The sequence below is a fragment of the Corvus moneduloides genome, chromosome 10, assembly GCF_009650955.1.
Source record: "Corvus moneduloides isolate bCorMon1 chromosome 10, bCorMon1.pri, whole genome shotgun sequence".
Lineage (NCBI taxonomy): Eukaryota > Metazoa > Chordata > Aves > Passeriformes > Corvidae > Corvus > Corvus moneduloides.
This window is the reverse complement of record NC_045485.1, coordinates 22,309,794-22,334,826: the sequence shown is the minus strand read 5'-3', so window position 1 is coordinate 22,334,826 and position 25,033 is coordinate 22,309,794. Positions and strand designations below refer to the sequence as shown.

The window sequence follows — 25,033 nt, the reverse complement described above, 5'->3', positions numbered from 1 at the left end:
TGGTTGCGCCTGTGTGCAGCCTAGACAAGTTGTTGTTGCACACGTTGTGAATCTTTTCCCACAACATTGAAACTCATCCACACTAAACTGGTATGTGGAGGCAATTTTAATAGCGCTGATCAAAGCTGTAGCAGTTTCTTTGTAGAGCTGGAGGAGAGGAGGTTTGCTCTAAGTGGTGTAAGAGAAAGGATGTAACAAGCACTGATACATTTAAATGCTGCATTGGCATTACTGTGGTTTCCTGCTACCATTTAACTACATCAGATTTTTCCACTAAGTTAAATAAATATTAATGTAGAAAGTAACCGAGTAAATTTATATGTTTCATTCTGCATCTCCCTTGCTGAAAGGGATGTAGGTAAAGGCTAAGTTGACAAAGTGCTATTAATGCTCTATATAGTTAGTTATTTCACATCTGTGGTTGGGTTAGAGCTTTGTACATGGTAACAGGGAGAATTAGGGGATGATTCAAAGTGTATAACGCCATTTGAATAGATGCCAGCAGACAGGAATTCAGTGCCTTCCTCTAAAATCTCTGATCAGAGCAAATCGTGGCGTTCAGGGCAGAACAGGACAGCGGGTATAGGAAGGCATGTGTTAAATGGAAAGGTCACAGTTGTATCTGTTATTTAAAAAAAAAAAAATTAAAAAATCCTCGTTCAAGAGTAGCTGTGGTTTCAGAAATAGTCAGAAGGCTTTGGGAAGCCCCACGTGCTGAGCTGGGGAGGTAATTATGGCTGGTCAGCTTCAGTGACTTTCTCCAGCACTGCAGACTGTGCAGGTTCAAAGCAGAGTCATGCTGAGCTTCAGCCGGAGAGGTGCTCGTGGGGGAGAGAGCAGAGAGGGGGCGAAGCTGAAGGGAGGCAGTGACTTGCAACTGGCAGAGGTGTTTGCAACCTGGTGGCCACACACTGAGGCAGTGGACCTTTCCAGGGATTTTTGAGGGTAACAAATAAAAAAAACCAAACCTGTCAGATGGCCTGAATTTGCTATACTGGGGTCTGAACTGGCAGGAGAAAACTTGTAGGATCAATAAACTGGAAAACCACTTAGAGCTTAAGTGTCCAAACCCATCCTCAGTGAGATTTGCAGGAAGATTAATTACTAATAACTGATTGCATGCTAGATTACTTCCCTACCAACACTTTAATTAACTGCAGTTAAAATTTTCAGTTTGGATTGAACTTGGTACTGATGGCTTCCCACAAAGTTTTATCACTTTGTAAAGATACTGTGCCTTTTGGTTAAAAAAAACCAACTTCCTGTTAAAAAGAAAGACGAGAAAAATTCTCTGTTCAGCTGCTTTTTGTTTTATCTATCTTTAATGGGAAAATTAACCTTTGAAAGGTATCCAACTTTTGCAGAAAGCAGAACCTCCATTCTCTGGTGTATTCAAATATGCACAAATGGGCACTGTAGAGCAGGGAGCTGGAAATCAAACATCCTGTCACAGCTATAAAAGGTTATCACACACTGTTGTACAAGACCTTTGCAGAAGTTATTTTATTAAAGTATTAACTCAAGACAGTATTTAAGATTATTCCTAACTTCAAAGGTAGTTAAAATAATATATTAGAAATTGAGTGTAAGCACTGATCTGTGGATTTAAATCAGTAAGTTGCTGAAATCAGAAGACTCAACAAGTTCACTAACTTCAGTTATCCCTGAAGATAAACCCTGATAATTTTTTACAGCTCTGAGAAAATGCAGTCTGTGATTTTTTCATTGATTTGAATAAAATTATGTCCCGAAATATATTCCTTTTGGAAAAAAACCCCTCTTCATTTACCTCCCCTCCTTCCTGTGCAATGCAGTGTTGGGCCATAACACAGGAACATTTCAAGAAGTGGACGTCACATCTCGATCTGAGGCTGGTTCATCTGGCAGCAGGCAGCCTGGCGGTCCCAGGTTACTCAGTGTTTGTGTACATGTTGCCACATCATTTCACATGACATGGTGGCAACATGACTCTGAAAACAGGTTTGTTTCACTGGAGTGCAAATACACGTGGTGCAGGAAGCTGTGGTGCCCAGGAGCAAGGTTGGTATGGAGCCAACTGCAAATATTTTTCCAAGTATAATTATTCTTTCTTTTTAGGTATGTTCATAGAGAAACATGTCTTTCACTTCAGAAAAACTGTCAGCGTTCTGTTGGTTGGCCATATAAGAATAAATGTGTTTTCATTCTAGGTGTCCATTTAACAAAGACACTTATAAGTCACTGGAATAAAGGCATTTCTTTCTTCCTGCAGCAATTTTCAGATATGCCCTTGATTCTTTAATACATCTTCCAGGATTCCAGCTCACTCCTTATATCAAAACAGGTCTTCCTCCTTGTCCACTTAATTTCCTTTATGCAAATCGTAACCCATAGAAAAACAGCAAACAGAAGAGTCAAATAAAACAAATCTGTAAAGAAAATCTGTTCATAAATGGAAAATGTGAATAGATTTTAGAAATGAGACTGTTATTTTCATTACACTTGTGTCTATTTTTGTTTCCTGAAGTGGGTAGGACTAATATCAAAGGTTACATGCACTATCAGTAGGCTTGTGGGGTTTGTTTCTAGGAAAGAAAAAGCTCTGCAGCTTGGAGATAAAATATAATGTAGTAGTTGCTAAGGTAACTGCATGCTTTTGTGAATAGTGGAACAAATTAGGTGAGCAAAACATCTGTAAATTGTCAATAGGTAGGTTAGAGCAGCCCTCAGCTGCTAAAGTTTAACCTCTTCGGACCAGCCAGGGAAGCCAAGGGTTGAGGAGGAGGATGATCCTGAGCTCCCTGTGATGCTCATGCGCCAGAGAAAACTGTCACCTCCCTGGGAAGCAGAGGTTGGTGCTGGGTCTTCAAAGGGCCTCTGAGCAGGGATGAGCCTGGCTTGTGTGTGAGAATGAAAGCTGTTTGCTTTTGTTTCATCTGGAGTGCTAGAATGGGTGTGTTTGCCAGTTGCCATCAATGCGTTGTGTTGTCTGCCTCCAGCAAGGATTGCTCTGTGGCTCCAGGGAGAGTTCTGAAGAAAGAGGAGCTGAGTGATCCTGCTCCAAGGGATGGGACCCCCTGTCCTGTCACACCTGCTGCCCAAGGACTGCTGTGTGCCCTGAGTCCTGCATGAGGGGTGGCCAGGGCTCATTTTCAGCTTATCCTGGCGGTGGTTCTTGATCGAGTGCGCTCCTAAAAAAGAAACAGAGTTGGTTCCCTGTAGAGGCTGACCAATCCCACCCCCACACATCCCATACTCTGCGAACACACAGCAGCTGGGTGTGTGTGCAATTCCCTTTGCTTAACCTCACACCCTGGCAGCTCTAAGTAGATGGAGCCCAGGCTGCTTTCTGGCTTTCACCAGCTACCTCCCTGCCAACTGCTGGTGACCAGTAAGGCGTGTTTTGAAAAGGTCTGAGCCATAAATTCTGCAGAATGAAAGCCTGATGCTGTTATGTGATTACTTTAAAGAGTGATGGCTCCAGTCAAAATGGGGCCTGCATCTACAGAAAGGTAGATAAGATTATATTTGGGAGGAGAAGCTTACTCAATTTCTTGTGGCATACTAGAGGCTAAAGACTGAAAATGAGAGCAGTAAGAATAGCAAATACCTTAATGGCTCCAAATCCTTTAACAGTAAAAATGATTGCCCTCATTGCCATTCAAAGCAGGGATTATTTTCCCAGGAGAAAGTCAAACAGTCCAGGTATGTCTAGATGTCAGTGATTTTATGTGCCCATATTTCTGAGCATCTGTTTCTGGGCTGAAAAAAAGATCTTTTTTATTTTATTTTCTTGCCCTTGACTTCCTGTTGTTTTTACTTTCCTCCCACTACCAGAAGTTTTGAGTAAGCTGTAGCTCTACCACCAAACACAGCCCTTGGCTTGTCACATGAAACAACTTCTGCATGTGAAACTAGGGCCAGTACACACCTGTAGAGCTGCTCCTGTTTTGGGTTAGTTTTAGTCCAGCTGGAACACAAAATATCTTTACTCAGTAGATCAGACACAGCAGCGGATCAGGTTCACAGTTTAAAAAAAAAAAAAAAAAGTATGGAGCTACTTCATTTTAAGTCCATAACAGTATTTACCAATTAGCCATGAGCAAGCAGTTGAAGGATTTTATTTGGCTTGTTACAGTTTTGATACAGTCGGAAACACAAATGCAGCCTCTAATTTTCTAGGGGGTTTAGTTGGCTGGTGGTTTCTTGGTTTTTATTTTTTTGTGGGTTTTTTGTTGTTGTTGTTGTTGTTTGGGGTTTTTTTTCCCCCTAGGAAACTCCTGCAATTGCTCTTACTTGAATAATTGTAATGAGTAATTTTTTCAGCACGTGGAAATTTTGACTGTTAGGTTTTGTTTCTAATTGTGTAAATTAACCTTCAAAATAAGACTTTGTGCTGTAGGACATTATTTGTTGAATCTGCCTAATCAATTGAGGAGGTTGGAATAAATAAAAATGAATTTTAAATTGGGAAATGAGGCATAGACAGCACTACATGGAGTTTGGGTTTGCTGGTGTGCATACAGGATCTAAAATATTCTGCAGAGTGCAACTCCATAGACAGGAAGAAATATATTTTAGAATTAGGCAGGTAACATTTTATAGGGAATTATTTGGTCTTTGAGTATAGACTGTCCAGATGAATGAAATCTATTTGTCCCAGCTCAGAAATCTCCTCCATTTCATTCCTTCTAGCTCAGTGATTACCAGAATCTCATTTTGGAGACACTTTCAAATCCAACCACCTGTGCTCGGAATTGGACCAGGGGATTCTAAAAGATTTTATAAAAGTGACAGTTGCATTGGTCTGACATTGCTTGCATCCTCTCCCATGGTGTTTTCCACTTCACCTAACTAACTTTCCATGTCTCTTCAAGCTACTTGCAGTCAGAATTGCTTTTTACAGTGAGATTTGAGACCATATATGAAGGAGTAAGTTATTAGTGTGGGGCCTCATGCAGCCCCATCAATTTTCATCCTCACTTTCCCAAAAGGGGGAAGAGGAGATGCTGAGAGCTTTCCCTTGGAGGGCAGGGCTTTGGACACTGCATTAGAAATACAAGCAGATAAAGGAACAAAACCCAGTTCCCTGCATCTCTCATGTTTTGGGTTTTTAGGTGGCAAATGCTAATTACGTACACTTCAGAATTGCACATCCTGTGTCTCTGTGCTTTGTAGCACACACTTCCAAGCAGCATGATCAGAGTGGAGAGATAAACGTAGTCATAAAATATGCATCTTTATAAATATATTATTGTTAGCTCTCTCTTTTAAAATACATTTATCTGGAGGATTTATTTTCATGACATCCCTCTTCTCCCAGTGTGAACATTGATTTCTCCTCTCTAGGCCTCCCTCAACAGTGATGGTTTTCTTTCTTGGCAGTCCCTGCTTCCCCCAGTTGTTTTGCTGTTCAGAATTTCTCAGTTTCTTTCTGGAGATCTCTTAATTATAAGCCATGAGCCTTTAGTTATTCTACAATTCCAGCAAGGTCTAGTGAGACTCAGTTCAAGACTGGTGTCAGTTCATGGCAAACACTGACACCTGCATAAGTTCTGCCACCTTTTGGATGAATGATGATTATTTCTCAGAAGAAATTGTAAAGATTTATTGAAAAACTGTCCTTGTTCTTGGCCTCTGCCAGGAATATCCAGACTGCTAATAGGTGTCAATCTGAAACAAATTTAGGGCCTATCCATAAACCACACTTTTGACCCATTAAACAGAACGATTCCGTGTATTTTTTTAAAAAATGCACTCTGTAGACTGCAGATTTTATTCAGAAGAATTGAACTAAAATAGGAGTTTCCTTTTTTTTTTTTCTTCTCAGCCTTAAAGTCTGTTTGCAGTCTGTCAGTGGGAGAAGTGAAGGAGTTGACCAACACTGGAGTTTAGACACGATAACTAAAACTAATATTCTGGTTTCCATCTACTTTGTTGGATCAAGGAAATCAAACAGGTGGAGCAAACCCACCACCACTGAAAGTGTGACAGAAAGATCTTATACTGCAGCGATAAATATAAAATATGTGGGTGTAGGATAGATGGAACGGGAAAGCTTTTCCATGCCTGATGACAAGGGGCTGCCATATCGAGGAGAAAGTGTGACAGAGGTGTCTGTCCCTCCTGTGTGTGCAGTTCCTAAAACTGCAGCAAGGTGTTGGCCCTCTGGTTTGGTTTTCCCATGCAGAAGGTCTCAGCTCCCCAAGTCTTTGACATTCTTTGGATCAGGCAGATTTTTTTTGCTTGTGGAACATAAAAGAAGAGTGGAAAAAAAAAAATCATCCTTGTAACCATAGACATGATAATCATAGTGGCAAATGGAAAAAATACCAATTGTAAGTGAAGTCAGACTAGTTGTGGATTTTAATCACGAAGAGAATCATGGCTGGTTTTGACAAATGATAAAAATAAATTCAACAGGCAATTTTGTGTTGCTATCAAATGGAACAAACTCTGGGAAAAAACCTCAGCTTATTACCTCTGTTTCTGAAATTCATAACAGTAATTATAGTTACAAGGGTTTTGATGCAGTGATAAGTGTACAATGGATTTTAATACATTTGTCCAGGGCATTCAGCTGGCTGAATACTGGGTATGTCACTGAAACACACCTCTAATGTGAGGCAACTTTCTTACAATGAGAAACAGAAGTTTTCTATCTGATGTATAGAAAATCAGTGTGGCATTTTGTGTGGTTCTTATAAATAAGAACATAATACTGGAGGAAGAACTTCTTTATAATATGGGCAGTGGGCAGGATTTCAGAGGATTTAACAGTAACTGTGTCATTTCACACTTAGCTATAAAAGTGATATTTTCTAACAAAACGTTTTATATGGAGCCATAGTATTTTTGAAAGGTTGAAGCATGAGGAAAGTTGAACTTGTGCTGGATATAATGTACTGAAAAAGGGATGCTCTTGATGTCTAAATTGGCTGCTAGCTAGTTTTAGATTAAAGTGCATAAACTCCTCTCTTCATAAGGAGGTTCAGAGGCATTAAAAGCAGGTCTGTTTCTGGAGTGATATTAATAAGTACAATGGATTCCTTGGAATAATCAGATAATGGGAATAATTTGTCAGTGCTGAATTATTTACAGGCTGGTATTCTCAGTCAGGGATATACTGCTAAGATATATTTAAAACCAGCCAAATAACTTGTGCTAGTAATAAATGACATAACTGAAATCACAGTCCAGAAGATGTTAAGTGTTTGCAAACAAGGGTTGGCTCTCGTTCACCACACCTTATGAATTGGAATCTGAAGCTGGATTCAGGTGGACATGTGCTTTGAATGCAAGAGTGGAGTGCTTGAGAAAAAGCTGTTGTAGAGTGATTGTTATTGTGGGCACATGTTGAAGATTTGTGATGCAAATATGTGGAGTGTGGGGCTGAGATGAGAATCAAACCCATGACTAAAATTCCAAAAGCTGAGATACTGTAGATCTAAGGGTCATGAACCTGCTGTCTTATGGGGCTTTTATTTGCTTACAATCCTGGGATTTTAAAGCTGTTCTCATACCTGTGATTCTCATACCTGTGAATCACTGGCTGGAAAGCTGAAAGCATGGAGCTAAATGTAGAGCAGGGCAGGACTGCAAGGCTCTGGGGAGTAGGGGTGACAGACTGAAGATGCAACTGTGATGCTGCTTGTGTTAATGTATATTGCTGATATTGTGGGTTAAGTATGAAGCTCAGAGAGGTTTTGGTTGGTAATAGAAGCCCAACAGATTTGATGGGCAGAGAATATTAACTGTTAGGATATCCAGCACATACATTTAATAAACAATATGGTTGTACAAAGGGAATAGCTCTTCTAAAAAAAAATTCCTGTGGGTAATTTAAAGCAGAACAATCTTAGGATAAAAGGATGTATTATTATTTAAAATGCTTTATTAAGTTCAGGATCTTCTCTTACTGCTAAAAATTCAGAGAAGCCCTTTTGACCTTGCACTGTTTAACAGCTGTCAGTGGCAGAGCCATTACATTCAAAGCGGTTTTGCAGTGCATCTCACAGTACATCAACTATTTATACTGATACCTTCATACCCCGACCTGAGTCGCAGCTCTTACCTAATCAAACATTCACTTAGGGGCGGCCTAGAGAAAAGTTAATGAAATGCAGATTTCATTAGCCACAGTGGAACGTGTAATTTGACTACTGAAATGAGGTCTATTGCTCACTTAAACCCACACCTCTGGCCACAGGAATTGAATGTGTTTGATCTCTGAGAGTGCTTCAGGAGGGTAATTGGCTGATGCATTGGAGGGAGCATCCTGAGGTGGGTGGCACTGTGAGTACCAGGTGAGAGGAGTACCTGCCTGTAGACTCAGATTCCTTCCCTCTTCCAGTTGTGGTCTTTGGGACCGGGTCACACAGAATCATAGAATGGTTTGGATTGGAAAGGAGCTTAAAGATCATCTTATTCCAACCCTCTGCCATGGGCAGGGCCACCTTCTAGTAGAGCAGGTTGTTCAAACCCCCGTGCAGGTGAAAGCTCTCATCAGGCATCCTCTGGGTGTGCTGATCCCAGCAGGGCTGCACACCCAGCAGTGCCCACCTGGGGACACACAGTTCTGTGTCACGTGTTCACAGGTGCTGTAAAACAGGATTTAAAGGGCTTAGAGGAAAAGCAAAGTCAGACTGATTTTGGTTTTCCTTTACAAAATGTTTAAGAATAACCTGAATGTGGCCTTCTGGTAGGAATAGCAATCACTGTTTAAATACTGATCCAGGTAAGAAATAGTTGTATTGTAGAATGTGGTCTTTTGTACCATTATTTTTTTATTGTTCTCTGGAGAATGCAGATCTCCTTCAAAGATGCATCTAAGCCCATGTGGCAATCCTTGCTCCTTTGTCTTTTTTATTTCTACATCCCAATGAAAAGAGGCTTAAGACATAAATCAATGTTCTGTCTCCTTCAGATTTCCGCATTTTTAGTCCATTTTGTTCTTTTTAATGAGATGGATTCGTGTGGTGAGACTCTCTGTAGGTACAATGTTTTTATGTTTGGCATTAGCCATGGAGAATGTGCAATTTGCAGAGGAAAAGGAGCCCAACAGCAGGTGGAGCAACAAACTGTTTACAGCCCTGGATCATGATAGCACACGTGCTTCTTTATTTTGTACTTGGTCCTTCTCCTTTTCCTCACTTTGTTCAGATCAATTGTCAAACATCTGCCTGTCAAAAAAAAAACCCAAAAAAACCAACGTTGCCTTTCTATTTGGAAGATTAATTGGGTTATTTCAGTCACAAGAAAGTTGCCAGCTTGTGTAAAAATGGGAGGAGAGGGGGACACAAATTCTAACAGCTATTGATTAATAACAGATGTATATTCAACGGGATGGAAGATAAACTGCTCTTGGCAGGGATTTGATGGATAGGTGCTTGCTTCTCAGTTTCCTGGGGAACTCTGCAGGCGCCTCTGTTGGGCTGCAGAGGGTGTTACCTAATGAATTTCCATTGATTGCATGATAGTGAGCATTGATCAGGTCTCTGCTGCCAGTCAGGTCCCTGCTCCCACTGCTGCCTCTGCCAGCCTTCCTCCAGTAGCAAATAACAGCTTCCAAAGACTGTTTTTTTTCTTTTCTTTTATGTTATTTCTTTCTGCTATTAAGGACTGACTTGAAATGATGTACGATCCTAGAAAAGATCAAATCCTAGAAAAATCAGCCCAAAGAGCATGCTGTCTTTATCAATTACTCTGTTTAATGTGTAAAGTGTCCAGCAGAGTGTATAATCCAGTGTTTTGGTCAATTAGTAAATCAATATAATCCAAAGCAGATTTATAAACTGCACACAGACAACCTGGGGAACGGAGTCTTTAAAGCCGATAGCATCAGCCAGCATGTCTCAAGTTATAATGACAAAAGGACTGGGAAGAGAGTAACTAAATGCTGGATTGCTTTGTAATGCCAGTGTGAATAAAAGGCTGCTTTTATACACAACGTGAGGAAAAAGCATCCTGGCCTGCTGTAGGGCTTTTGTGTCTCTGTGTGTGTTAGCTGTGTGTGGATAGATGGCTGCCTCTGCTAGAGAGAGGACAGCGAAAACAGAAAGAAGCAAAAGAAGAGGTTGATAGAGGAAGTAGTAGGGAACTTCATGAAACAGTAATTCCTAATCCACTTGCAGAGGTGTCCTGGAGCGTTGCAAATGCTCTCTGCACATCACGCACCATAGAAGTGGTTCGGGGTTTTGTTCTCTTCTGTCATTTGCATTGTGCTTTTTGTCTTGTAAAATTAATGGTTGACATTGTTTTGCATGGATTTGAGCTGTGTTGGTCTTTGGATGAAATCTGGATTTATTTCTAAAGATTCCCCATCACTTTTTATCCCTGTAAATGTCTCTTGAATTTCACACTGGAGCTGATACACAACTGCATTTCAGTCCTGCTGCAGACTTACTCATGTGAAGGCCACAGCACTTGCAGTTTACTGAACTATAACTGTATAGTATTGTCCAGCTGGAGATCAATTTTTTGGTGGGTTGATGGGCATTTTTCTGGTTGTTATCAATAGCAGTCAGACTAAAATGAGAGTCTCCCTGTGCCCAGAGAAAGTACTGTGCTTTTTTGGTGAGCATCACCAGCAATACCTTGTGGCCTACCCTTTTAATTTGAAAAAAAAGTATAAAGGACGAATTTTACCCAGATGGCAAATAGCTGATTGAAATCCAGCTCTTTTCGCTTTGGTGTGGGTTTTGTGTGGCATTTTTAGTTCATCCCTTTGGAGTTTTTTGATGTTACACACATGAAAAGTGTGTGCTGGGTCACTGCACCCCAGAAAACAGGCATTAAAAAAAGCACCAGCTGCTCAACCTCTACTTAAATTTTTGACCAAAATCCCACCAGCATCACTTCTGGCAATTGTCTTTCACCAGGTATTGCTACATCAGCTGACTGAATTGCAATGCTCCCTAAGTGAAGGGTGCCTGGATAAAGGGAAAAGGCCACAGGACAGTGTGAAAGTGAATCTGTTGTATGATAAATTATACTTTCTGTCTTTCATCATGTCAGTCAAATTAAAATTGCATAAGCATTGATATTAGTTTCTAAATTTTAGCAGCTGTACAACTGAAGGAAATGCCTGCAAGCAGAGAAAAGTTAATTTAATGAAATATTTGAACATATTCTTTATCCTCTTTGTGGTGCCCCTTAGAGGTGTTACTGGGTGCTTATTGCTGGGAATGGACTTCTGCTGCCAGAGAGAAGCTGTCTGCAATAAACATAACCATCAAATCCCTGAAAATTTCCTCTCAGTGAAAGTCAAGAACTTCTCCTTCTGTGTGAAAATTACATGGAATTACATATAATCAGTAGTTTTAATTTATGACACATCACAACCTGCGTGGGATTTCTTTTTTTTTTTTTTTGAGCATAGAATCATTTAGGCTGGAAAAGGCCTCTATCCATCAAGTCCAGCCATTAACCCAGCACAGCCATGTCCCTGAGTGTCACAATGCTGCCAAATACAGCAGGATACCATCTGAAAGGATCTCCTTTTTTAGCTAGAAGCTGAGGAAATAATGGTTGTCAGAGTTGAGTCACAGAGATGAATATTAATGAAAGATCTCCTGTAAGCCACTGTAAAGCCTCCTTGGAAATTCAGTCATATCATTTCCCTCATTAGCTGGGAGCTCTTTTGTCATTTGTGCAGTTAACTCACACTTCTGGAGGAATGTAACTGTTTCTCAATGACAGTTTCAAGGAATCTCTGTGTCATGTGGTCTTCTGTAACTCATTTCTCAAGGATATATCTCTCTCAGTCAGTTCCCAAATTCTTAGCTATATTTAACGTATATTGGTCACACACATCATCATATTTTAGAAAACACTGTGGATGTTCTAAAACTTCTGGGCCATTTCCAGGCGTGTACAGAGAAGTAGCATTATTCATGTGAGAAGATCATTGGTTTAATCACCTTGTGTTTTGGGGCTTAGCTGTCTTTGGATGCCTCCTGAGAGCTTTCCTGTAGGAGCATCCTCCTGGCTGGTGGCTCCAGCCTCTGCTGGATCTGCTGGCAGTCCTTGAGGTTCTGTGCACTGTTTCTTCCTCCTCAGCACAACCATACCTGCACTTTGAAGTTACATCGTGTTAACTCAAGACATTGTCTTCTGATCTCTTACAAAGAAATAATAATGAAAATACAAAGGTCTTCCTGATTCCAGCTCCTCGGGCTAAACCACCTGCTCGCTGCAATCACCCGAGGCTTTCCCTCGCTGGGATTTTCCCATACCACTGCACTTCAAAGGAAAGATATTAAATGTTGCTCTGTTTTAATGATTCATTGTAACGTTGTATAATGCAGTTTCTGGCTTTTCTTGTCTCGCTCAGAGCTTCGTGTAACTTCGCCTGTTAATTCGTTTAGAAGTTTTTATTTGAGTCAAGTTCTTCAGAAAATGCCAAGGTAACAAAGGCCAAGTAAGTGTTTTCCATCTGGTTTGAATAAAAATGTATCCTGAATTTGAGTGTTTTCTAAAGGGATTTTCTTTTTCTTTTTTTCAATCCTGTGAGATGTCTTGTCTTTTAACAAATAATCTCTAGTATTTCTTCTGCTTTTTGGAGAATGTAAGCAGAATTTAGTTGCTCACAGTTCAAACTCTCAGTGTGCTTAACCAAAATGCACTTTGTGGGCTGCTTGTAGGGGCATTGGCCTAGACCTCTCAGAGTTCTTTCCAATCCAAACTGCTCTATGATTCTGTTCTGCCTGTATCCTCCGCCCTTTGTATTATTCACACATGATAAGGGACAACCTCTAGGCTTAGAAAAGCCAGGGCTGTGGTTTTTTTTTACTCTGCAACTTCTGAAATGACATTAAAGAAAGGACTAAAACGGTATTATTTGATCAGTACAAGTAAACACAAAAAAAGGAAGGGTGACAATAACAATATAGCGAGAAAGCAGCAGAAAAATTACAGGTTCATAAAAACCTCCAAACTCTATCAGTGTTAGCAAGTAAAACTCCACATCAAAAACTTTGTGGTGTTTTTACATCATAAAATCTCATTCTAAAAGGATTAAGTAGAGATAAGATCAGCCATAGAATAACTGTGTGCAGACCTGAATCCAGCTGACTGCATTTGTGCCTTTCATTCACTCATCACCAAGAAAAGGGTCCAACTTTCACTTAGTCATAGCAAATTCAGATTTTAGAGATAATTTTTCCACCATTTGGGAGGAGGGACTTACTGGTGAAATGCAACAGGAATCCAGACTTAGATAGTAACCTGCCTTGCCACCAAATGTCAAAAATATATGGACAAAAGATAAATGGGCTGTTTTTATGAATCTGCAGTGCAACTTTATCTCAAAAATAACATAAGCCTGAGTGCTGAATAACAAAGAACTGACAAGTTCTTGGGTTTGTTTTTATTGAGGTGCTTATATTTTCATTTTAATTCTTCAGTTAAAATAACCTCCAACTCAAATTTTTAATTCTTATGATGAAAGCTTTTTTTATTTAATTGACAGTTTTGATATGCAACATTTTTTAAGCAATTTGTAACAGTCTTAGTTATGTAGTATAAAGTTTGACTTCTTAAAAAAGTGACTCAGGAGGTCTTCTGTATCTCTGAAGTAGTGTGGCTTATTTAAAAAAAAAAATTTAAAAAATTCTCTGGAGATGCAAAGGTAGAACTTTTTTCTAACATTGACATAAACATGTTTTTCATTTGCCTCTAGATTTTGGTATTAATTTTGACGGCAGGAAACTAAACCCAAACATTTCTGCTAATACATTGAATCTATGCAAAGCAAAAGGCTGCCTGTTAGAACTTTGCAGATTATCCCATTCTGTTCTGCCACTGTCCATTACAGCAGCATTTTGCAGCTTGCAAGGCTTTCACTCTTAGTAAGCATTTTCCTGATGTGAAGTGCAGCACTTTGGGATGCTTTGTGGAGCTTTGTGTTTCCTAGAATTTATATTCTGCTTCAGTCTCCTCTCTTTAGCCATTATGAGAGAGATTATCATCTTCATGCAGATGATGTTAAGGCTTATGTGTAAGTAGTTTTCTGTAGCACTCACAACTTTGAGAGAACAGCTTCCTTCTGCAAGATTGAATTTGTTGTCTTTAGGATAATTGTGTGTGTGTCTGTGTTTCAATAATCTTTTCCGGGGTTGGGCCATGCTGGCCCTACCTGGTGCTTCGAAACCCTCATGATTTCTCCCAGAACTAGTTTCCAGTATTACAGCATAAGAGGAGCACTCTACACCTCAAACCCAGCAGCAGTTAGGTCAGATTTGCAATTTCTTCCCAAACTGATGTTATGTGGTAGCCTTAAATATTGCAGGAGTGACACAGTCAGCCTGAGCTGTCTGAGCCTGAGCACCTCCTCACTGGTGGGAGATTTGCAGGAGATTTTGGTGTCTGTGACTTGATGAGCTTTCACTTTTCCCTCTGTTTTTGTCAGTGTGGAGTCTTTCTTATTCTAGTAACTTCATTACTCTCTTTGTGACAAATTAAATTAAGAATTTTTGCCTACGCCAGGCTTCTAATGGTGCCTAAAAATAATTTCAAGACCAACAGCATAATGTCTTTCAGTAATTGCTAAATATGAATAAACTGACAAGGCTAAAATAAGAATCAGGCCAATTAAACCTCTCTTTGAGGACAGTGGTGCCTGTAATTAGAGATGTTCAGGAAATGGTTCTCCGTCGCTCCCCACCAGTCCCCACCCTTTTTCTCCCACAGGATGATGGAAGTGAAGGGAGAGAGCACCCACCTCGAGCATTATAGTGCTCACGTGGGAATCTTCAGCAGCTTCCCTAGAATGTGAAACCTCATAGTGAGCTTTTTAGAATGCATTTCTGAGAAATGTCTTGCTTTTTTTTTTTTTTTTTTCCTTAAGAACCAGTGCTTTCTGAGAAAAAAAAAAAACTAAAAAAAACTCAATAATGCACTATTTGTGGTGGTGGAGAGGGGATATTTAAGTGTCCTGTTCAGTTAATTGAAGGCCTTTGATTTGGTAGTGTGTCAGTAACAATGCTGCAGGACTTCCAATCTGTTGTCTCAGCAGTCTCTAGGAGCCTTACTTTAAAAATGAGTGATTTACCTCTTTCGAAAATGTTTATTTCTCAATAACTAGGTGAGAAATTGTATTATGGAGCTTCATTGTAGGTGGACCATAATCTTCACCTGCAGCTCCAAGGTGGAACACACAGTCTAACTTCAAGCCAGGAGGCTACTTAAAATAGAGGAAATAGAGTAAATGAGTAAAATAAATAGAGAACCTGAGAAAGCTGTGTATAGCAAGAGGGAGATACCTGCAAGGAACTTTTGTGTCTGTGTGATCCTCAGTGCACCAACTTTTTCTAATAGGTAAAAATCTATCACATGCCATAAGGTGGTTGTAAAACTATTAGTTGTTACTCTTTTAAAATATATCCACATTACTCTTTAATCTAGTTTCTCACAACAGGAGCTTCTTGTTTTAATGAGACTTCAAATGAATGCAGATTTATAAAATGCATATTACGACCACCAAGGAGATATTTCTTACTCTTTACTAGGTCTTCCAATCCTTCAGTATTTGCATCCTTGATCTAACCAATTTCTACCTTAAGGATTGTAATTTTCTCTCTGCATGGTGAATTGCAAACCTTGTCCGTTTCAAAGATGTTTGGCTTTTGTCTGTTTTGGTGTTGCTTCCTTTTATCCTGACTTCAGGATGCCTGAGGTGTGTTTTTTAAAACTCTGAATATGATGTTGAAAGTAGGAAATAATACAAGACTTTGTCTTCAAAAATAAATTCCTATTTGTGAAGTGTTGAAGCTTGCACTGAGCATTTGTCAGCTCTCATTGTTCAGCAGCATGGTACAGTTGTATAATGTAAATTTAGCAGGATTTTTTTTTTTTTTAAAGAAACTTTGCACTGACTTTTCTCAGTGTGAACAGATTCCAAAGTCTTCAAGGTTTTGTTCATCCTAGACTTTGTATGTCACAGCAGTTTCTAGTGTCTTGAATGTGGCTTAATTGGCTCCCAGATGTGAGAACAAAATGGACCCATTTTTCATTTATCTGTAGAGAACATGGACATGTGCAATTACATCGTTGGAATGTATTGATGGGCAACCCTATAGATTGACTTTTTTTTTTTAATCAGGGTTTTCTTTTTACAGTCAGCGAGAATTGTATGGAATGCGTTGGGAATCCAGTGGGAATGTGTATTTCCTATTCACTCAGAGGTCCAAAAGCCAGCATGACATTGTCTTTGCAGTAAATTGTATTTTCCCTGAATTCTCTGCATTACAGGCTGAGGAGTCAGATCAAAACCTGGTGCTCACAGCAGCAATGCCTGCATGATATATTGTCATCTATTGATAATATTTTTTAGCATGGCACCTAAACAAGGGCAACGCCTTACAGAAGGTTGCAAAATAAAAAATGAAGGGGGTTTTGGTATGACTAAATTAGTAACTCTATTGATCTAAAGAGGTTTCTCAGCATTTGTGTGCTTTTTTTCTTTAAACTCCTGTTCCATATCCCATCAATTTAATTGCTAATGGGAAATTTAGCTCTGGGGACAATTTTTAACAGCCATCACAAGCAAGAATGTCATTCCAGAAGTGGCACCTGATATTACTGTCTTTTCATGGTGGCATTAGTAAAGTAGTCTTAATCGGGCAAATACATTTGCAACTCAAGATTCTCTTCGCCCCATCAGCTACTATGAAGATTCTCCTTACATGTTTGAATCATCTTCCCTTAATGAAAATTCATGGGAACAGAGGAGAATGAGTGGTAGTGATACAAAATAATAGGTGCCATCAGGCACAAGTGTGTTTTATGAACTTGTGTCACATGAAGCCTTGGGAAATCCTATACACATGAACACCTTCGCAAATTATGTTTATCTTATACATGCGCAGAAGCAAACTGCAATTTTCTGGTCTTCAGGGTATCTTCAAGTGGGTCTGTCTATTCTTGCTGGTTCAGTCTGAGCTAAGAAATACATCAGTAACCCTCTAGACTTTGCAAGATTACTTTGGATAGATAGAGTTGTATGAAATTTCTTGTTGAGACATGAAAGCAGATGAAATTCAGCTGGTTTTACTCTTCAGTGTGATGTGAATTTCTTACTAGTTCAGGAAAATAAGTTAAAGGACTAGTCAGAGTGTCACAGAAGTGATTAAATTGTTCTTCCAGGTTGTGCTGATACTGTAAGGGAAGGAAACCATAGTTTCAGAAAGAAAGTAAAGCCCAATTACCTCTGAGTAAAACTGGCAATTTCCTTTTTACCTCTTTCCCCAGAGGAAAGGTGTTAGAACCATGCTCTGTAGAATGGATCAGGCAAAAAAAAAAACAAAAATAAGAGATTTAAATACTTAAGTTGGTTACATGAGGCTTAATTACAGCATTATGTTAGATACTTTCCATCATTAGAAGCCAACAACCCCCATGCCCCCTCTCACCACTGCAACTCGGGAACCTGCAGAGAACAATATCCCATCACTTTGAATTGCAGTTATTTCTTCTAGTTATGGTTATAGTGCAGTTCCTTCACTTAAAGGAGTTTTTGTTCACTTTTCATCTTCACATTTCATCTCACAGAGGGGGGGTGATCACAGTGCAGTAGTGTCTGGGGTGCATTTGGTGAAGTTTTCAGGTGTCAGAAGTAGTTTTGAGATTTTTCAGGTTAGTTACAAGCTCTGGCATTTCAAGCAAGGAAACTGAAGGAAAACCACGCAGCAATGAGTAATTTGCCATTTCCCAATAACCTTCCAAGCAGAACTGAGTGGGTTTTGCATGGCTTTCACAATTGCTTTGAAGAGCATTCAAATGTACCTCTCATGTTGAAACAGTCTTGTACTTTGGTTTCCCACACACCAGTCAGTAGTGTGTCCTAAGCAGTCCTCTGCAGGGCATTCCCAGACTCATATGTGAGAATTTCGTGGTTGAACCACTCCTGTTTCTTCCAGGCAGCTGCCCAACCAGTTGTTTTAGCTATTGGCTTTCCCTTTTAATCTTTGCTGCCTTGGTTACTCACATGTGCTAAAGAATGAATGTTATTAACTCGGATGATGACAGAAGCAATGAACACAAACTTGTTTAAACTGGGCATGTAATTTGAAGTTTTTAAGAGGAATCTTCAAGTGGGAGCAAGTTCTTCACCAACAGTGTTGTAGGTTCTGTTAGCTCCTCAATCCTTTTTTGAAAGTAGCACTTCTATATTTTCTTCTCAATCCTGTGTCAGAGAACGGCTCCTCTGAATTAATATAAATTTACTACAAACAGGGAAACGGGACCTGCAGGGACCACGAAATACATGGCATTTGCCTTTGGGCAATGCTATGGAAGGATGCAGTCGATGTCTGGTTCAGGAGGATCTGCTGAGTAAATACTGCAAGTTTTCCCATGTGCCATAGCCCACAAAAATTCCCAGTGGAAATGCGATACCTGTAGTAGAAGACCAACTGCCACAATGGTATTGCACATTATAATGTGCAATAACAGCAGGAGAAATAAAAAACATGGGCATTATGCTGGTTATTTGCAGTAGAAGCACATTGTTAAATAATATTCCAGTGGTCCTAGGAATGGATTGTGATGAGGAAGGACAAGGTAGAAACATCACTTCTCTTTGCCGTTCTTGAGACACACATTTCATCCCCATGGCAATGACCATATCTATCCAGTTTGAAGTCTAATTCTTAATGAAAAATCCCTTAGGGCTCCCTGCAGCTGTGGGAAAGTTTCTCATTATGTTCTGCAGGGCTTAATTTTCCATGCAGGGCCATTGATGTTTTTAGTTCACGGGAAAAAAAAATAAAAGCCTTACTGATGAGAGACGTTGGAGAAAACAGACTGCTGGTGAAAATACACTGAGCAAGAGCTATCAATCCTTGTTTGGGAGAGAAGACATGGAAGCTTCAGTGTGTCTTAGATGGCAAAGGAAACTGCCTTTCAATTGAATGTTATTGAAGGGCTTTCTTTTCCTCTTAGTCCTCACACTGTGTCTTGGTGCTTGGGGGGCTTATTGTGTTCCCATTTGGAAATCTGTGTAGTAGATGTGGTCCTTACTGGATGCTTTGTGTTTAAGGGGTGGGAGAAACTTTTTTTAGTTTGAAGATGGTAAAGGATGAGATTACCATTATTTCCTTATTTTCAGCATATTTTCTCTAATCGTATTTGTGAGTCGGCTTTGGCTCAGCTGTCTTTATTGATGGTTGGGTGGAACTGCCAGTGTAGGAAACCAAATCTCAGGGTCTTAGAACTGAAAATACTTGATACTTTTGGGTTTGATAAGACTCTCCTTACAGTCTCTCCCTTGTGTAAATGATATAATTAACTTAGGTTGCATTATCAGATTGCTTTAACATTCTTTACAAATCACCGTAAAATAACAGACTTTGGAGTAGTAATCGCATAAGTAATGGAGGAATGCAGTAATAACAGTAATTCCTACAGTATTATCTTTTAAAATTTGTTCATTAATTTGAAGTGTTGGACACTGTTTTGCAAATCTTGGGTATTAAACAGAGAACTTGTCCTTTGAAAATTAGTATTGGTGAATAGTAAGAGTAGTAATAAAAAAAAGAAATGTAGTACAACCTCTGGATACCGAGATAAAAATAATAAGGCCAAGGCAGTCAGCTCTAGATCTATTTCTCTGTGTTAACGAAAGTATGAGACAGAGTTTTACTGCAATTTAAAATAATTAATCTTAAATAAGTACATAATGGCAGCAAAATCAATGCAAATCTACATAAATAGTCATGGTGAATTAGAACGTAGTACTACTGAATGGACTGCTCAAGATTTCATTAACTAGAAAGACTAAAGAACCTGTTTTCTAAGAAAAAAATCCTTTATCCTATACCAGTTGCTTTAGGTCGTTAATTTGAGAAGCTGATCATTTTGCATCATTAATCATGATAATTAGAGACAGATTTAGTGAGCTTTAGTTCAGTTCTCAACTAGATTAATAGTTGTGTAATCCAGTGTTTATTAATACAAATGAAGTAAATTAGAAGCATGACATTATGAAGAGGAGGAAGAAACTTCAGGAACTTTCCTGGATCGTCCCAAAACTCCATTAATTTACCATGACAGGTTGTTCTTCAGTAGTTTGCTTTGTTTTGTTTCAGTGTTTTTCCTCCTGCAGGGTGAATGCTGCCATTCACCCTGGAGAAGAATGTATGTAATGATTTCTAAAGCATGTTTACAGTTCCTGAATATCCATAGATTCTGGTATTTGGGTGGAAATGGGAGTAGGGAACGTACCAGCCATGGGAAGTTGTGCCTTTTTATTTAATACCTATTCCTATCTGTACGATCGTGTTCTTCCTTCACCTGGAGGCTCTGAGCCAGCATTGCCAACACAAGCAGGATTTCGTGCGTCAGGAGACTCCTACCCCAGTGTGGTGGCAGCAGTTTGTGTGTGAGTGTTGCCATGCAGGAGTTCCAAACAAGAAATCCTGCGGACTGCGATGTCTCCTTGCTGCTTCTCTCAGGTAGGGAGGAGGGAGTCTCCTTCTGCTGCCTCTGACCCTGTTGCTTTGCTTCAGAGAGGAGTTGTGTGTGATGGAGTGGAGCGTAGAGGCAAGAGGTTTTCTCCATCTCTGAATTTTTCATTCCTTTCCTGAGCCAGGTGTCTTCAGGTGTCTATGTTTTCCCACTCTGGGGTTCACAGGGCAGATTAATGCTGGCTTTAAAAAAAAATCCCACTGGTACTGATCCCTCCCCAGGGTTCTGGCATTGATCAGGGTGTCTGTGAGTGCTCCTGTGCCTGGGAAATGCAGATTTCCAGGGGCTTTATTGAACTTGTGTGCTGAAGCACCTCCTTTTTGGGCCATATGTGTAGTTAAGGGTAAAACCTCAGACTTATTTAGGGTTGGCATCAGTTTCTCATTATAAATCTAGTGTTTCAGCACTTCCAGAAATGACAGGTTCTTCTCATGGCCTGTTTGAGCCTTGTTGATTCCCATGCCACCTTCTTTCTTTTAAAATAACTTTAAAATTAGGGCGAAAATAATGACTGTTTCACAGGGTTAAAAGATTCCTGATAGCTGAAAACATCTATGAATTAAAAATCTCCATGTACTTTTAGCAGCTGGAGGAAATCTGCATGTGTTCATGTCTTTTCTTATGTCCTCTACCAAAACCCACTAACCCAACTGATCCACAGATTGCCAAGAGTCACCAGCATTTTCTTGCTGAGAGATTTTTTTTCCTTTTGAAAGTAACCCCTCTTTCCTCCTGAAATGGAAGGCTTGTTTTTAACAGGGCAGTTCTTGACCTTCTTTCACCTTTTTGTTTTGGATACACAGGCTTAGCTTTGTACTGAAAATCACATTGCAAATCTAAATAGTCACGGAAAACTTCAGAGCTCCCTGCGAGGAAAGCACCAGTTGCTGTATTCCTGTATTTTGAACAGCAGCTCCTTACAATGCAAAACACCAGGCAGCAGTTGTAGAGGAGGTAATTTCCTATCCAATCCAGGCTCCTGGTTACAAATCACCTGACAAAAAGATCATGAAGAAGCAGTTGTGCGATGTGCTGGGCCGTCACTCCGGTTATTCCACAGCACCTTTCCAGTGAGCAAGTTGAGAAATAGGACCTGGTATCCAGTGGAAGCTCCTTAGGGTAGGTGGTTTCAGTTTTGCCTCCCTTGATTTGAGTAAGACAAGCCTGTTTGCATCTGGGAAGGGAATTCTCTCGGAGCATGCCTTCACATGCAATTTCTCATGCCTTTTTGGATCATCTTAAAAGAAATCTATACCTGTAGTTGACCTACTTAATCTGTGCAATTATTCCACTTTGCTTGGGTGTATGCACATCGTGTTCTTGTCTCCGTTTTTTTTCCCCCGGTTTTTGGCAGTCGTTTTATTCCTTGTTAAAAATACCATTTGGTTGTTAATGGGAACTTAAGAGTTGAGTATTTCTATTGTTAAAATTACTGGCCAGAAGAATGGAGGCAGGAACCAGACAGTGCTTAGCAAAATCACAGCCCATTCACCGCTTTCTCAGAAATCCTGCTGGATTCATTTAGGTGTTTTTAATAGCGATGAGTAAGGCTACTGGAGCCCTGCTGAAAGCAAGTGAAATGTCAGGGATTATTGGTTCTAGTTAAAAATGCACCCATTTCTCAACAGAGCTCGATGCTGCAACGTCTCTTTATCTATGAATCTGCTAAGAGATTTCCAAGAGCTGATGGATATCTTGTGCCTAATTGTCATCTTTTGTGTGATGCCAAATTTGCTCATGTGTTCCTTCCTTCATGGCTGTAAAGCTACAATAATCTTTAACGCTCCAGAGTCTGCAGCCTACATAAATTGTTTCTGGGTCAAATTGCCTCTGAGTGGGGTGTATGTAGAGAGGATTCAGCCCTGTAAAACCCTTTTTGCTCTGTGATCCAGCAGAACTTAGTTACCAGCTGAAATTGAGGGATGTAAGTAGTTTTCCTGCAGACACTGAGTCATTTGGTGTTTCTTTCTGGCTCAGTACTGGCACTCTTAACATACTGTGTTATCGGTTCCTTAATCAATATAATTAAACATCAGCAAATCTCTTTAACTTTAATCAGACTTTAATTTAACTTAATCAGACTTAGTTTTGTTGAAATTTACTCTTCTCAGTTGTGGCGAAATGCTTACTAACACAGGAAAGAACGACACTTTACTTGCCTCATGTTATTAAGGCTATACAGGTCACTATGCTAGTGGAACAACAGTAAATTACAGATAAAATCAAAATTAAATACAGAAGTTTTTAGCCTAGATATGGTAAATTTTTGGCAATATTAACATATGCAGATTACTATACGGCATCTGATGCTATTTAGTGCTTTGGTTGTAATACTTTGGACCCTGATGTTTTGCTTTACATTTTTCTTGTAAATGTTGCTTTTTTAGAGTTGCTGTAATAAATTCTTTCCTGTGTTTTCCAAAGTATTGCCTTGCCCCTTGGCTATCATAGGGAAACAGCTGTGATTTAAGACATCAGCTTTGCTATTAACATCAAGTGGCTGCATAGCAGCCATGAATCATCTTTATGGATGTGTTCTGACTAAATCATAGGACTCATTAGGTGTGGATGGATGGGTATCTGAGAAAGTGATATAGGTAATAGGCTGTCTTCTAAGATAATGAAAAAGTTTTCACCTTCACTTTTCTTTATATATTCTTGCCTTGGAAATGGTGGCTTCAAAGCAAAGCTTGCAAACACACAGCTGACAATGCGTCTATCCCTGTAAATCCATACACAAAGGACTGATTAATGTGGTTGAATGGTGATTATTCACAACTGGGACTTCCATAGCAGACTCTTTTATCAGACAAGAACAAATTAAGTTTGGGTTCTTTTTCAAGCTGGAAGTTCTCTGGCATCTGATGGCCAAGAAAGGATTGTCCCTGGTGTTCTCAGAGGAAGGTGGGGCGATTTACTGGGATGAATCACGCAGGAATGTGCAGAAAACAAATTTTCCAAATTTCTGTTTTGCCAAAACAGCCATTTAAATAGCAAGCATTCCTTCTACACATGGTCTCTGTGGGAGGGTATTTAATCTTTCCTGTATAATTTATTTATTTCAAGGAAATTATTTTATTCTTCTACAGAAGAAGCAAAGATATAAGGAAATTGCCTCTTGGCCAAGTCATATCTCTTAACCCAGAAAATACAATTCACCCTCCCAAACGAGCGGGGTTAATCTGCTCTTCTTGATAATGTTTTGCTATAATCAGATTTTTCATAGTTGCTCTCTAAATACTAATTTTTTTTTGATCAAGCTTTCAATTTATTTGCTGCAAAGAATGGTTATTTAACGACAAAAACCCACAAAAAAATAGCCTGAACATTAACTGCCCTAAGACACGAACTCATTAGAAGCACACAGTCAGATTGATTGGACTGATAGTGATGGTGATGATAATAATAATAATTGCATTACAGCAGTGCCTTAGGATCTTAGCTGTAAATTAGGTTCTCATTCTGGTAGGTACAAAACTAAGATCCTCTCCAGCTCAACAACAAGTGAAATGAGAAGCAGTGAGAGCTTGAATACAAATCTTCTCTTCCTTTTTGTTTACTTAAAAAAAAAAAAAAAAAAAAAAAAAAGAGGAGACCTGTCTTGATCCCAGCCAGATATAGAGTCATTTAAATAATGACCTCTATGATCATTGAATCCAGCCATTAACCTAGTCCTGGCAAGTCTGCCAATATGCCAAATTCTGTTCTTCAGCTCCTGCAAAAAAAGCAAAACATCTGTTGAGCATCTATGGAACACTGCTGTACAGGAATTCAGCACATTCTCACCTCTGTTTGTGGTAAGTAGTTAATAAAGAAATGAAATAATGAATGATGCAGGTTCCAGCTGCAGCAAGGCAGGTATTGGTGGTAATAAGCAGGGAGCAGAAATGCCTGTTTGAAGGATGAATTGGGGTTTGTACCGAGCTATTGCTTTTACAGTCAAGCAGATGTCATGGGCTTGCTTTACAGGATATTATGATATATGAAACCAAAGGCTTCTGAGCAGTAAAAATTACTCCTGTCAATTCATCTTTGTGTATGGCACTTTGATATACTGTTCACAGCTTAATTATATTGTCATAGTCGAGAGATTAAAACAGAAGTCAGGTTGACTCTTGCTTAAACCTCTCTCTGAAATAATGCTCGTAGGTGAAGGGGGAAAAAAATCCATAAGATCTATATAAAATCCCATTATAATGTATTGTGCCATCAATAACAGGTTCCTTCCATCCAGTTTCACATCGTGCAGTTAGGGAGATTTTCATCAGCTATCACTCACTGCACGAGCACAAACAGCCAACACCAGACATCCATGGGGAAAAGCCAGAGAGTGGGAACTCTCCTTTGGACAAGCCTTGGAGTGGCTGGGGTGTGGAATGTGCCAAACCACACTGGAGTTAGGGCAGTGGAACCACGACAAAATCCTTTGGTGCGGGTTTGTGGGTCTGACTGTGGGAAGTGTCTGATAATTCCATGTGGGAAGGCCTGGCTGTCCATTCACTGGCACAGTCACCTGTCTCCAGAGGAAACTCTTGGGTGGTGGCACCCAGGGCCCCTTCAGCTGCCATCCCTGGCCAAGGGACAGGAA

At 39.7% G+C, this 25,033-nt stretch overlaps 1 protein-coding gene across 9 annotated transcripts in view; it reads left to right on the top strand.

The window, feature by feature from the left end:
* Positions 1-25,033, top strand: part of NAALADL2 (N-acetylated alpha-linked acidic dipeptidase like 2) — a 423,086-nt gene that overhangs the window by 122,560 nt on the left and 275,493 nt on the right. Inside the window, exons 1-2 of one of the 9 annotated variants that reach the window (XM_032119482.1) lie at positions 20,341-20,432; positions 21,249-21,564. The exons of 5 other annotated variants lie outside the window; for them this stretch is intronic. Coding sequence is in view for 2 of the 4 variants with exons in the window: in XM_032119484.1 (XP_031975375.1) it covers positions 20,372-20,432 (61 nt within the window). In the remaining 2 variants the exon portion in view is untranslated. Of the gene's footprint in view, positions 1-20,215; positions 20,433-20,984; positions 21,565-25,033 lie in introns of those variants that run through there. 3 more of the 9 variants (XM_032119484.1, XM_032119475.1, XM_032119483.1) reach the window with 3 other exon arrangements.